The sequence below is a fragment of the Lolium perenne genome, chromosome 1 (assembly GCF_019359855.2).
Source record: "Lolium perenne isolate Kyuss_39 chromosome 1, Kyuss_2.0, whole genome shotgun sequence".
Lineage (NCBI taxonomy): Eukaryota > Viridiplantae > Streptophyta > Magnoliopsida > Poales > Poaceae > Lolium > Lolium perenne.
Window position 1 is genome coordinate 111,136,625 of NC_067244.2, and position 14,439 is coordinate 111,151,063.

A 14,439-nucleotide genomic window follows, 5' to 3' on the forward strand; every position below is an offset into this window, starting at 1 on the left:
ATTTTTTTTGTTGTAAATTTGTTGTGGATTATTGTTGTAAACACCTAAATTATTTTGTGGTTTTTTTTGCTAATTATTTGTTGTAAATATGTTACTGACCTGGTATGAAAGCTAAGTATTATTGTAAACACCCAAATATAAAAAATGTTGTTTTTTGTTGTTAATTATTGTTGTAAATATGTTACTAATTTGGTGTAAAGATATTTATGGCATGGAATCTGACTATTTGTAAACACCCCAAAAAATTGTTTTTTGCTCCTAGTTTGTTGTTGTAAACATATTGGTTATTTTGTTGTAATCGTTTGTCATTTTTGTAAATATAGTTTTTAATTTTTGTTGTCAACTAATCTGTAATAAATAAAATGTTGTTAACCACTTTTGCATTGCTACAAACACATGTTTTTTTTATTGTAAATGGACTGGCCCTGGACTGCGGGTTGATTTTCAGAAAACCTGAGGGGGTAAATGCAAACATTGGCGTGGCTGTTTGTGGACGCCGGATCGCGATCCGATGGCGCGGGGAGCAACCGATTTTCTGGCCCCAGATTGGGCGACCGAGGGCTAGCGTTGCCCAAAAATAAAATACATCACAGTGCGCAACCCAATAGCCACACGTTGAAACTTCCCATGCTACTGCCGTCTTGCCTCTCTTCCTCTCTCCTCTCATAGTCGTCCATGGACGAAACCTCCAATGTATCGACTGACCCCATCGTCCCTGTGGCAGCTCCTCCAACGGTTCCCACCGCCGTCGTTGCCACCCAATGCCCACGACCACATGATCCCTTGTGGGATAGCAACCTCTTTTGTCCAGGTTGTGCCTCCCAAGAAGCCCTCCAAACCATGAACATTGCCAAAGAGCCCACTGAAGGCTCCATCGGCCCCTGCCTCCCGCACGAAGAAGTCAAAGGGTGGCCCAACTCCAACTCAAGTGGTGGAGGGTGCTGGTGACGTGGCTCCGTTGGTGCTCCCCCTCTTATTTTGTTCCGCAACCACCAGAAGAGCATCCGACATCGCCCTTCCCCACGGTCATCGACGCACACAACGTGTTTGAAACTATGATGCAGAGGTGTTTTTTTTCAATTTTTCCGGTTCTTTTATGTTTGCCACCAATGGTAATTGTTCCTATGTTCGAAATGGTGACATGTAGTGACTATGATGTTCAATTTGGTGTATGTATTGTCGATGATGATTTTTTTGCAAAGTATGACTGTTGCATCTCAAGAGACCGCCTCTCAAGAATATGAAACACAATTTCATGAGTTTTTTTTAGATGATGAGATTTTTTTGGAAACAATTTCCATACGAAGATCAGGGAACTACACCATGGAAGAAGATAAGTTGCTATGTTTAGAGCATGTCTAACATGCCCCTTATTCCTATGCCCCGTATAACGCTCGCATTTTGCCCCGTATCGAAAAATTGCTAACGGAAGAGCGATTCCGTCTAGCAGACCCCGTATTTCGCTCCGTATTTTCAAAAATTAAAACCCCGGGAAGTTCATCTTCATTGATCATACTACGGATCATACATACATTGCGATCATACCTACATCTATCCTACATCTGGGATGAACGCGATGGAGGCCGCCTCCTCCTGCGCCTCCCGCGCCTCGAACTCGCCGCCGTCTCCTCCTCTGCCTCCGCCCGAGCCTTCTCGGCGGCATCCTTCTCGGATTCGGCCACCGCACGCAGGAAGGCCGCCTCCTCCTCTGCCGCCTCCGCTTCCTCCTCGCCGGCTCGCGGATCTCCTCCGCTTCCTCCGCCGCTGGTGCTGCCGATGCTCACCGCCCATGCCGCCTTCGACGCGCGGTCACGCTCCCAGTCGGCACGCCACTTCTCGAAGGCGACGCCGCTCATCGGCTTGAGCGGCGGGTCTTGGCGGTACCACCGCCCACCGACGGCGAACTCCCGGAGCGAATCCGGGACGAACAGCGCGTCGGCGTACCGGCACGCCGCACGGCGACTCCCCTGGGCGGAGCGCTTGCAGTGGCGCCGCCACGCCTCCTCAACGGTGTCCGGCGAGCGGGATCGCTTCGATCCGCTCGCCGGCGAGGCGGTACTGCGGCGGCGTGCGTCCATGCCGAACAGCGGTTGAAATGCGGCGGTGGGGTGGGCAGGATTGCTCGCCGGAGCTAACTACGGAGGCGGCGGCGCATGGCGGAGCTAGGGTTGCGAGTGAGGGGTTAACCCCTCACTCGCACCTGCGCCCGGTATAAGTAGGGGGCGGCGGGGCCGATTTCCTGGGCCCCGTATTCCGCCGAAACGGGCCAGCCCGAATACGGGACCTGCTAGACGGCCAAAATCGCTCCTGCCCCGTATCCCGCCGGAATTTTACGGGGTGGACGGGTTATAAGGGGCCTGTTAGACATGCTCTTAGTATGGAAGAAGATTGCTCTTGATGCAGCTGTCTGTGTCATAACTCATAAGTGATGAACACATGTTGGAAGCATATGGAAGAGTTCTTCCATTTCTATACCTAATAATAAAGGAGCTAAGGTTTCTGCCAAAATTTTCATCCAACTTTTTATTGGACCATTTTGCCCTCCCACCAAAATACATAATACGACTAAACACCCCGTACCGGTTCAATTTATTATTCTCAACCCGACCTGAAGTCTTCTTCCCAGATCCACAATGGGATCCACGAGTGTGAGCTCCGCCCAAGGGAAGCGCTCTGTGACGCAGCGCCGCGCCCGGCCTCCTGGTCATCCCCATCCAAAAATCCAGCAACTGCTGCGACGCCGCACCACCTCGCCGGCGTGAGCGGCCGTCCTTCATCGCACGGACTTCCCTCTGGCCCGCAGCGTCAGCGGCCCCCTCTCCATATCCCTCCACCAAGGCTCGGTCTTCCCCTCCTACGCACCGGAGCAGGAGCCGCTGGCCTTCTCCCCCCACGCGGCCAGTACAAATCCCTGGACCCAAATCTTCAGATGCCGCGGGGGAAGCACCAGCATGGAGGCGTGGAGCTCCTCCACTCACGCCTTATCTCTCCAAGACCAAGCACGTCCCCGCCGTCCCTGTCCAGCCGCGGGACAGCCTCCGCAAGGGCTAGCTGCTGCCCCCGCTCGAGCCTGATGTCGGTGGTGAGGCGGCCCAGTCCGATCAATTTTCCCCCTCCTGGATATCAATCAGATTTCTTGCAGCTCCTCCACAAGATCTACTCGGTCAGTACTGAACTTACAGCAACTGGATAGTGCTCCTTGTGTATGGCTGCAGAGTTCCGTACATCTATGTGGAGATTGAGGATCGAAGCAAAAAACACCGGTGCCTACTCTCATCTGATTTGGCCAAAAAGATGTGGGCATTGATCGAGTTAGAGAAGATGAACTCTGAACTTTGGACATTAATTTTACCACTCATCTGTTGTGCGGCTGTGGCCAGGCTTGAGAAGTAGTGTTCATGAATTATGAAAAAACTGAACATCGGAGATACTCTTTTGGTGCAGCTGACTAACTCAGTTAACATCGGAGATACTAAATGTTCAAGATGGCAAAACTGAACGTTTGTGAGAGACACGACAAGGATGCATTATGTTAGTTCTGACGGCCACGGTGCAAAGAACAGGTCTATTGATGTTGTAATTCAGTCCCATTGGTTCAAAGCAGTAGCTCCGTTTCTCATTTGTTTATCGAATGAAATGTTGCAGCTTCCTCATATAAAGTTAAATAAACCAGTAGTCAATTTGAATCATAAAAAACTGCTTGTAGGTACGCAACTTTTGCAAATAATAAAGGAACGGTTTCTGTCAAAATATTTCGTCCAATAATTTTTTAGACCGATTTACCCTACCACCAACTCCCATAATACCACACATCTACCCCTGTATCGTTTCATTTATTTCCTTCTCAAACAACCTCCCGAACAGAATTGTGTCGTCACACGAACGAGCACGTGGGGGAGGCGACATGCGCTTCGTCATTGGTTGTGGCCAAGGTGGGCAAGCTTGCAGGCGAGGTCGACGGCTGCCTGCTGTCGAAGGGGAATACTTGGCAGAGCTTGACAACGTCATGGCTGGCTTGGACAAACGGAGGGAGGCCGGAGGCTGGTTAGAGATGTCCGTGCAGGACTGCCGACGTTAGGGATGAGGAGCTCGGGCGAAAAGAGGGCTAGCAGAAGGACGGAGCGAGTGAGAGATCGAGCAGAGGAGGAGGGAGGCAAGCAGAGACATGGTGCTCTTATTCCTGATGGCGGAGATCGATTAAGGAGTGGTCGGGAGACGAGCAACTTAGGGCAGGGCTCGCAAGGGATGCTTTGCTTTGCTAATTAACACACTTTTTAGGTGCTACGGTACAAAGTGAGGTGATGCTAGAGTAGAGGAATTGCAGGCCAAGCGAATAATTGACCAACGCACAAGGAGGAATGAAATTCGAGAGAAATAGGACATGGGAGTGTGGATCCACGGAGCAGGAACACGGGCTGAACCATGCTGATCAAAAGCGAGAGGTCGCGCATGGGTGACCTGGTGCACTGATGAAGTTCTCTCGAGGATTGGTGGGAGGATGATTTACTAAAGCGTTTGAGTATTTGTTTCTCCTGGTGCAACGCACGGGCATTTTTGCTAGTCTCTATCTCTATCTCTACTATCTAAAAAGGACGAACTGGTTCTGTTTCCTCCGGTCGAAGGTTTCGTCCTACATATTTTTATCTGACCATTTTACCCTTCCACCAAATCACATACTCCTATTTTAAGGAAACTATAGTCATTTTTTTAGGTTACGAAGTTTCTATTTCTGCCCCTCCCTCCATGCACGACCGACCGACTCCGCGCCCTCCGTCCACTCTTCTCCCTCGCGGCTGTGCCCTCTCTCGCGACGACGGCGCCGTCTCCCTTGCGCGCCACATGACGGCACCCTCTTCCTCGCTTGCATCGTCTACGCTGATCAACAAATATGTTCGTCTGCACATGGAGGTTGAGGTCCAAAATGGGATCTTTTACTCCTCCGGCAGCCAGATCTGTTGTGTCAGGGCTCGATCTATCAGGGACGAACTCCAATCATGGTTATGGCCGGCAGGGACTACCAAGACGGCTGCCAGCGGGTCGCGCTCTTCTTCGGCACGCAGATCGGCGCCACCGAGGAATTCGCCAAGGTTATCTTCTCACCCTCGCCGTTCTCTGCTTGATTGTTCATCTGTTTGACGGAACAACCCTAAGCCCGTAGCTCTCCCAGACGCTGGTGGAGGAGGCCAAGGCCAGGTACGACAAGGTCGTCTTCACGGTGGTCGATCTGGTACGGTTTGGATTCCATCCTCAATGCTATGTTGCTTCCCAAAATTCCCTCCCTCTTTTCCCCTTGTGGGGTATATTATGATTGACGCGTCCCGCTGATTGCTTCATTGGATTGGGGTTCAGGACGATTACGGCGCAGAAGATGAGGATCGAGGAGTACCAGGAAAAGCTCAAGAAGTAGAACATGGCGCTGCTCTTCCTGGCAATGTATGGATGGCAATGTATGGATCTGCAATTTCATCTCCACCTTCTACTGATTATGTGCAGTACTATACCTGTTCAGCAAAAGAAGCCATGCATATTTATTCAAGCTAATCCCTGTTCGAACCAGCAATAAAGCTAGGGCAGCTGACCAGTGTTGTTCTCTGAACCCATTCTCATTTGTCATAAGAAGTTCTCTATTAGATTGTGAAATACCATTGCACTTGAAGGTTAAACTGCAAATGTGTTCCCATGACAGAAAATTCTCCGTGAGAGTGATGGAGTAACATTTTTATTTTCTGTACTTGTCTTGTCATGTTTGATTTTCATTATTCTGTTATGTCAGCCTGCAATTACTTTTGGTCCTTGTTTGTTCTCTGCACTTATTTAACTCAATAATTGTGTAAATCTGAAAAAATAAACTACTCTATGTTAGCTTATCATGCATAATTCGTAGTTGCATGTTTGCATTTTCTGAAGGAAATATTTAATCCTCATTTCAAGAGTTCATTGACATGATTTGCTGCGGGATGAAGCGCCCAATGGTGAAGCCATTGAATCAAGTGGAAGGCAAGTGCTTGAGCAGTTACTACAATCCATGCTTCCACAATTTCTGAAGCAGGTCAGGTATATACTCCCTTGTTTTTTTACTACAGTAGCCATTTTTTAGTACTCCCTGCATATTTAGTAGTTCAACCTGCATTGTTACAACCTGAGATATATATTTGGTGGCACAATAAAATCAAGGATGTATTTCTGTTTCTAATTAAATGGAGTATTTGTTTTGCTATCTGAAAAATACTAAGGTCTGAAACTGCTGCAGTATCATTGTTAGTACCTCTGAAAATAGTAAGGCCTGCAATTCCTTGTGCTTGAAGATTTTTTGTAACTTGGCAAAAGAATTTCTAAACCTTCATTACTGAACTTGTGCTGAGTTATTTTCTGCAACGCTGAAACTTTGTTTTAGAATTCTTGCAGAGGTCTTAATACACTCTCTTGTGAGTACATTACATACTTCTTCATTCGTACTAAGACTTGTGCATACTGTTCAAGATATGGTAGCTTTTTCAGGAGATCATGCTGGTCGAGCAGGTCTCCGCGGCGACGAACGAGCACGACTCCATCCTTGTAGAAGGAGAAGGATGGATGCAGGAGTTCGATCTCCTGCGTCGGGGGAGACCTGACCCGACATGCGGTGGTGGGGACCATCCTGGTCGAGCAGGTCAACGCGGGCAAAGGTGCGGAGACCTGCTATGCAGGCCTGGGTCAGCTGGTTTTACAAGCCCTAACGATGGAGTGCGCGGCCTGTTACCTCTTGCCGGCTGGGTTTTGCATCTGAATATCTGAATATACGAAGATGCTTGTGCCAGTGAGGAGAAAGAGCTTCAAGAAGAGCAGCGGCCATGCAGCCTCTCCCTACTGCTGTTCATTGTGGCGGTTCAGTTCTGGGTGATTGGTACGTATGTTCTACCGTCCATACCATGCATATATATTCTATTGATTTGTCAGACAATTCAGTTGATTGTTTCCTTAAGCCAGGGAAAGAACCATAGTTTATGATATTGAATATGTCAAATGCAGAGAGGGTCTTACGTCTTCGAGCTAGCAGCAGGTTCACGGTAGAAAATACTCATCCAAGAACAGCAGGTTTGTAGAGCGTAGGTTCCTTGTATATATCAGCAACCAACGTATTGAGAATATGAGCATTGCTAATTATATTTAGTGTTTTTACATTATATCTTAGTACAATCATAATTAAAAAGGTCAAATAATCAAATTGTTCATCCTTCATAATTGTGATGATGGTAATTTTAGGTGCTTTTGGATGAAAGGCAACCCGGCTATGATTTGGTGAGTCAACCTGCTATGTCATCATTTTGGTATTCCATGGTGATCATCCGTTGGATTCACTCATTATAAGAGGCCTTCCCTCAGTCTTGTTTTTTGTTGTGCTGGCCACAGAGTGCACTTTGCAGAATGAGGCATGCATGACATATCATACTTCACATAATGAGGAATTGTTTGAATACATTTTGTGTTATGAATTATCTTTTGAAGCCAGAATAAGGTTTCTTCATTTTGTTAAATTATCTTCTGAAGCCTAATTTAAAAGCATAAACACATTGGGAAAGGGTATTAATACACCACCCCACTTGATTTCTTATTCTGGCTGGTTCATGAAGAAACTATCTTTCTAAGTGCTAGATCCGCCAAGCTGCAACATGTCACACTAAACATGCCGTAGAAAGAGTATTAATTGGTCAAAAAAGTCCCTAGCTGGATGGAACTTACCGTTATCTGACCTTCCTTTTTTATCCTCTTATCTGATTGTGCCTCTTTATATTGCAGGTTGGATCGTGGGAGGTGACTGCCAAGAATAATTATGGTGGTGAGCAGTGAGTTATTTCTGAATCAGAATGCTTGATAATTATTGATGTTCCTTTGGAGTTCTGATTGAGGTCTTAACTAGGCTTTGTTGTATACTGGATTTAAGACAATATAGTGGAGAGAAAGAACCTAATGTTGGAGTATATGTTTTGTTTTTATTATTTCATCTTCTGTCTTCCATTTATGAGATATATCGTCTTCAAAGATGTAGAAATTTGGAGGCACCCTTTGTTATTGTCCTTTTGTCACTGGTAGAAATTGAAGGAGATATGCCCTAGAGGCAATAATAAAATGGTTATTATTTATATCTTTATGTTTATGATAAATGTTTATATATCATGCTATAATTGTATTAACCGAAACATTAGTACATGTGTGATATGTAGACAACAAGAAGTCCCTAGTATGCCTCTTAAACTAGCTTGTTGATTAATGGATGATTAGTTTCATAATCATGAGCATTGGATGTTATTAATAACAAGGTTATATCATTATATGAATGATGTAATGGACACACCCAATTAAGCGTAGCATAAGATCTCGTCATTAAGTTATTTGCTATAAGCTTTCGATACATAGTTACCTAGTCCTTATGACCATGAGATCATGTAAATCACTTATACCGGAAAGGTACTTTGATTACACCAAACACCACTGCGTAAATGGGTGGCTATAAAGGTGGGATTAAGTATCCGGAAAGTATGAGTTGAGGCATATGGATCAACAGTGGGATTTGTCCATCCCGATGACGGATAGATATACTCTAGGCCCTCTCGGTGGAATGTCGTCTAATGTCTTGCAAGCATATGAATGAGTTCATAAGAGACCACATACCACGGTACGAGTAAAGAGTACTTGTCAGGAGACGAGGTTGAACAAGGTATAGAGTGATACCGAAGATCAAACCTCGGACAAGTAAAATATCGCGTGACAAAGGGAATTGGTATTGTATGTGAATGGTTCAATCGATCACTAAAGTCATCGTTGAATATGTGGGAGCCATTATGGATCTCCAGATCCCGCTATTGGTTATTGGTCGGAGTGAGTACTCAACCATGTCCGCATAGTTCACGAACCGTAGGGTGACACACTTAAAGTTGGATGTTGAAATGGTAGTACTTGAATATGGAATGGAGTTCGAATATTTGTTCGGAGTCTCGGATGAGATCCCGGACATCACGAGGAGTTCCGGAATGGTCCGGAAGAATAAGATTCATATATAGGATGTCATTTTATGTGAATTAAAATGTCGCGGAAGGTTCTATGGAAGGTTCTAGAAGGTTCTAGAAAAGTCCGGAAGAAACCACCAAGGAAGGTGGAGTCCACATGGGACTCCACCTCCATGGCTGGCCAACCATAGTGGGGGAGGAGTCCCAAGTGGACTCCCCCTTAGGGGGCCGGCCACCCCCCCATATGGGAGGTGGAACTCCCACCTCTAGTGGGAGTACTAGCTTGGCTAGGTTTCCCCTCCATATGGAAGGTTTTTGGTTCGGGTCTTATTCGAAGACTTGGAGACCAACTCTTGGGGATCCACCTATATAATGAGGGGCCAAGGGAGGGGGCCGGCCACCCCAAGACCACAAGCTGGCCGCCCCCCTTGAAGTGGCCGGCCACCCCCTCCCAAACCCTAGCCGCCCCCCTCTCCTCCATATCTCCCGCGTAGCTTTAGCGAAGCTCCGCCGGAGTTCTCCACCGCCACCAACACCACGCCGTCGTGCTGTCGGATTCAAGAGGAGCTACTACTTCCGCTGCCCGCTGGAACGGGAGGTGGACGTCGTCTTCATCAACAACCGAACGTGTGACCGAGTACGGAGGTGCTGCCCGTTCGTGGCGCCGGAACCGATCGTGATCAAGATCTTCTACGCGCTTTTGCAAGCGGCAAGTGAACGTCTACCGCAGTAACAAGAGCCTCCTCTTGTAGGCTTTGGAATCTCTTCAAGGGTGAGACTCGATACCCCCTCGTTGCTACCGTCTTCTAGATTGCATCTTGGCTTGGATTGCGTGTTCGCGGTAGGAAATTTTTTGTTTTCTATGCAACGTTATCCTACAGTGGTATCAGAGCCGTGTCTATGCATAGATGGTTGCACGAGTAGAACACAATGGTTTTGTGGGCGTTGATGCTCTTGTTATCTTTAGTTTGAGTACTTTGCATCTTTGTGGCATAGTGGGATGAAGCGGCTCGGACTAACTTTACATGACCGCGTTCATGAGACTTGTTCCTCGTTCGACATGCAACTTGTATTGCATAAGAGGCTTTGCGGGTGTCTGTCTCTCCTACTATAGTGAAGATTCAATTTACTCTTCTATTGAAAACATTAGTATCAATGTTGTGGTTCATGTTCGTAGGTAGATTAGATCTCTCTCGAAAACCCTAAACCACGTAAAATATGCAAACCAAATTAGAGACGTCTAACTTGTTTTTGCAGGGTTTGGTGATGTGATATGGCCATAATGTGATGATGAATATGTATGAGATGATCATTATTGTATTGTGGCAACCGGGCAGAGCCTTATGGTTGTCTTTAAATTTCATGTTGAGTAGTATTTCAAAGTAGTTGTAATAGTTGCTACATGGAGGACAATCATGAAGACGGCGCCATTGACCTTGACGCTACGCCGACGATGATGGAGATCATGCCCGAAGATGATGGAGATCATGTCCGTGCTTTGGAGATGAAGATCAAAGGCGCAAAGACAAAAGGGCCATATCATATCACATATGAACTGCATGTGATGTTAATCCTTTTATGCATCTTATTTTGCTTAGATCGCGACGGTAGCATTATAAGATGATCCCTCACTAAAATCTCAAGATAATAAAGTGTTCATCCTTAGTAGCACCGTTGCCAAGACTTGTCGTTTCGAAGCATCTCGTGATGATCGGGTGTGATAGAATCAACAAGTGCATACAACGGGTGCAAGACAGTTTTGCACATGCGGATACTAAGGTGGCCTTGACGAGCCTAGCATGTACAGACATGGTCTCGGAACACGTGATACCGAAAGGTAGAGCATGAATCATATGGTTGATATGATGAACACTTTGAGTGTTCGCCATTGAAATCACACCTTGTCTTGTGATGATCGGACTTAGGTGCGGTGGATTTGGTTCGTGTGATCACTAAGACAACGCGGGGATATTGTTTTGAGTGGGAGTTCACCTAGATTTTTAATTATGTTGAATTAAAATTTGAACTCAATTTGTCATAAACTTAGTCTAAACTTTTGCAAATATATGTTGTAGAGATGGCGTCCCCAATCAATTTTAATCAGTTCCTAGAGAAAGAGAAACTTAAGAGCAACGGTAGCAACTTCACCGACTGGTTCCGTCATGTGAGGATCTTCCTCTCGGCGGAAATCTGCAATATGTGCTTGATGCACCGCTAGGTGACCCTCTCGCCCGAAACCGATGAAGTAAAAGCTGTTTACGAGACTCGGAAAATTCGGTACTCTCAAGTTCGGTGTGCCATCTGTGCAGTCTGGAATCCGATCTTCAAAAACGTTTTGAGCACCACGATCCTCATGAGTTGATGAAAGAGCTGAAAGCTATTTTTGAGACTCATGCGGCTGTGGAATGCTATGAAGCATCGAAACAATTCTTCAGCTTCATGATGGAAGAAGGCAGCTCCGTTAGTGAGCACATGCTCGCCATGACCGGGCATGCGAAGAAACTCAGTGACTTGGGAATAGTGATTCCTAACAGATCGGGATTAATCGTGTCCTTCAATCACTGCCACCAAGTTACAAGAACTTTGTGATGAACTACAATATGCGAGAACATGAACAAGGAGTTACACGAACTCTTTGGCATGCTAAAAGCTGCTGAGATTGAGATCAAGAAAGAGCACCAAGTGTTGATGGTTAACAAGACCACCAGTTTCAAGAAACAGGGCAAGTCTAAGGGAAAATTCAAGAAGGGTGGCAAGAAAGCTGCCACGCCTCCTATGAAACCTAAGAACGGCCCTAAGCACGATCTTGAGTGCTATTACTGCAAGGAGAAGGAACAACTGGAAGCGTAATTGCTCCAAGTATACGGCTCATCTAAAGAGCGGCCTTGTCAAGAAGAAGAAAGAAGGTATATCTGATATACATGTTATAGATGTTTATCTCAACGGTTCTCGTTCTAGTACACAGGTATTTGATACGGTTAGGTTGCTCATATCTACGTAACTCGAAACAGAACTAAAGAATAAACGAAGACTACTGAAAGATGAAGTGACGATGCGCATTGGAAATGGATCCAAAGTCGATGTGATCGCTGTCGGCACACTTCCTCTACATCTACCTTCGGGATTAGTTTTAAGCCTAAATAATTGTTATTTTGTACCCGCGTTGAGCATGAACATTATATCTGGATCTTGTTTAATGCAAGACGGTTATTCATTCAAGTCTGAGAATAATGGTTGTTCTATTTTTATGAATAATATCTTTTATGGTCGTGCACCACAAAAGAATGGCTTATTTCTGTTAGATCCCGATAGTAGTGATACGCATATACATAACATTGATGCTAAGCGAATTAAATTGAATGATAATTCTACTTATATGTGGCACTGTCGTCTTGGTCATATTGGAGTGAAACGCATGAAGAAACTCCATACTGATGGATTACTTGAATCACTTGACTTTGAGTCACTTGATAGATGCGAAGCATGTCTAATGGGAAAAATGACAAAGACTCCATTTTCTGGTATGATGGAGCGAGCTACTGACTTATTGGAAATCATACATACCGATGTATGTGGACCAATGAGCGTAGCATCGCGCGGTGGTTATCGTTATGTTCTAACCTTCACAGATGATCTGAGTAGATATGGGTATATCTATTTCATGAAACATAAATCCGAAACTTTCGAGAAGTTTAAGGAATTCCAAAGTGAAGTAGAAAATCAACGTAACAAGAAGATCAAATTTCTACGATCTGATCGTGGAGGTGAATATCTGAGTTATGAGTTTGGCATGCATTTAAAGAAATGCGGAATACTTTCACAATTGACACCGCCGGGAACACCTCAACGAAACGGTGTGTCCGAACGTCGTAATCGAACTCTCTTAGATATGGTTCGTTCTATGATGTCTCTTACTGATTTGCCATTATCATTTTGGAGTTATGCATTAGAGACAGCCGCATTCACTTTAAATAGAGCACCATCAAAATCCGTAGAAACGACACCGTATGAATTATGGTTTAATAAGAAACCTAAGCTGTCGTTCCTGAAAGTTTGGGGTTGCGAAGCCTATGTAAAGAAGTTACAACCGGACAAGCTAGAACCCAAAGCGGAGAAATGCGTCTTCATAGGATACCCTAAGAAAACTATAGGGTATACTTTCTATCACAAATCCGAAGGCAAAATCTTTGTTGCTAAGAATGGAACCTTTCTTGAGAAATAATTTCTCACTAAAGAAGTGACTGGAAGAAAAGTAGAACTTGATGAGATTGATGAATCTATACTCGTTGATCAGAGTAGCGCAGTACCGGAAGTTGTACCAGTACCGCCTACACCGGCAACAGAGGAAGCTAATGATAATGATCATGAAACTTCGAACGATGAAACTACTGAACCTCGCAGATCGACAAGGGAACGTACCACTCCTGATTGGTATGATCCTTGTCTAAATGTCATGATTGTGGATAACAATGATGAGGACCCTGCGACGTATGAAGAAGCGATGATGATCCCAGATTCCAACAAATGGCAAGAAGCCATCAAATCCGAAATGGGATCCATGTATGATAACAAAGTATGGACTTTGGTAGACTTACCTGATAGCCGAAAGGCTGTCGAGAATAAATGGATCTTCAAGAGAAAAACAGATGCTGATGGTAATATTACTGTCTATAAAGCTCGACTTGTCGCAAAGGGTTTCTGACAAATTCAAGGAGTTGACTACGATGAGACTTTCTCACCTGTAGCGAAGCTAAAATCTGTAAGGATTTTGTTAGCAATAGCTGCATTTTTCGATTATGAGATTTGGCAGATGGATGTCAAAACGGCGTTCCTTAATGGAGACATTGAGGAAGAGTTGTATATGGTACAACCCAAAGGTTTTGTCGATCCTAAAAATGCTGACAAAGTATGCAAACTTCAGCGTTCAATCTATGGACTGAAGCAAGCATCAAGAAGTTGGAACCGACGTTTTGATAAGGTGATCAAAGACTTCGGGTTTATACAAGTGTCATGGAGAGGCACGTATTTACAAGAAAGTGAGTGGGAGCTCTGTAGCATTCCTGATATTATATGTAGATGACATATTATTGATCGGGAATGATATAGAACTATTAAGCGATGTTAAAGGTTATTTGAATAATAGTTTTTCAATGAAAGACCTTGGTGAAGCATCGTATATATTAGGCATCAAGATTTATAGAGATAGATCAAGACGCCTAATAGGGCTATCACAGAGTACATATCTGGACAAGATTCTAAAGAAGTTTAGAATGGACGAAAGTAAGAAAGGGTTCTTACCTATGTTATCAGGCAAAGTCTTGAGTAAGACTCAAGGACCGGCTACGGCAGAAGAAAGAGAAAGGATGAGTAAAATCCCCTATGCCTCGGCAGTAGGATCTATCATGTATGCCATGCTATGTACTAGACCGGATATAGCACATGCTGTTAGTTTGAC

General features: G+C 45.1%; 1 protein-coding gene across 1 annotated transcript; it reads left to right on the plus strand.

The window, feature by feature from the left end:
- Positions 1–2,589: 2,589 nt before the first annotated feature.
- LOC127299154 (NADPH--cytochrome P450 reductase 1-like) lies at positions 2,590–5,958 on the plus strand. The gene is made up of 3 exons (XM_051329080.2): positions 2,590–5,087; positions 5,168–5,227; positions 5,350–5,958. The coding sequence occupies exons 1-3, from the start codon at positions 4,995–4,997 to the stop codon at positions 5,539–5,541; spliced, it is 345 nt and encodes a 114-aa protein (XP_051185040.1). The 5' UTR covers positions 2,590–4,994; the 3' UTR covers positions 5,542–5,958.
- Positions 5,959–14,439: the final 8,481 nt, after the last annotated feature.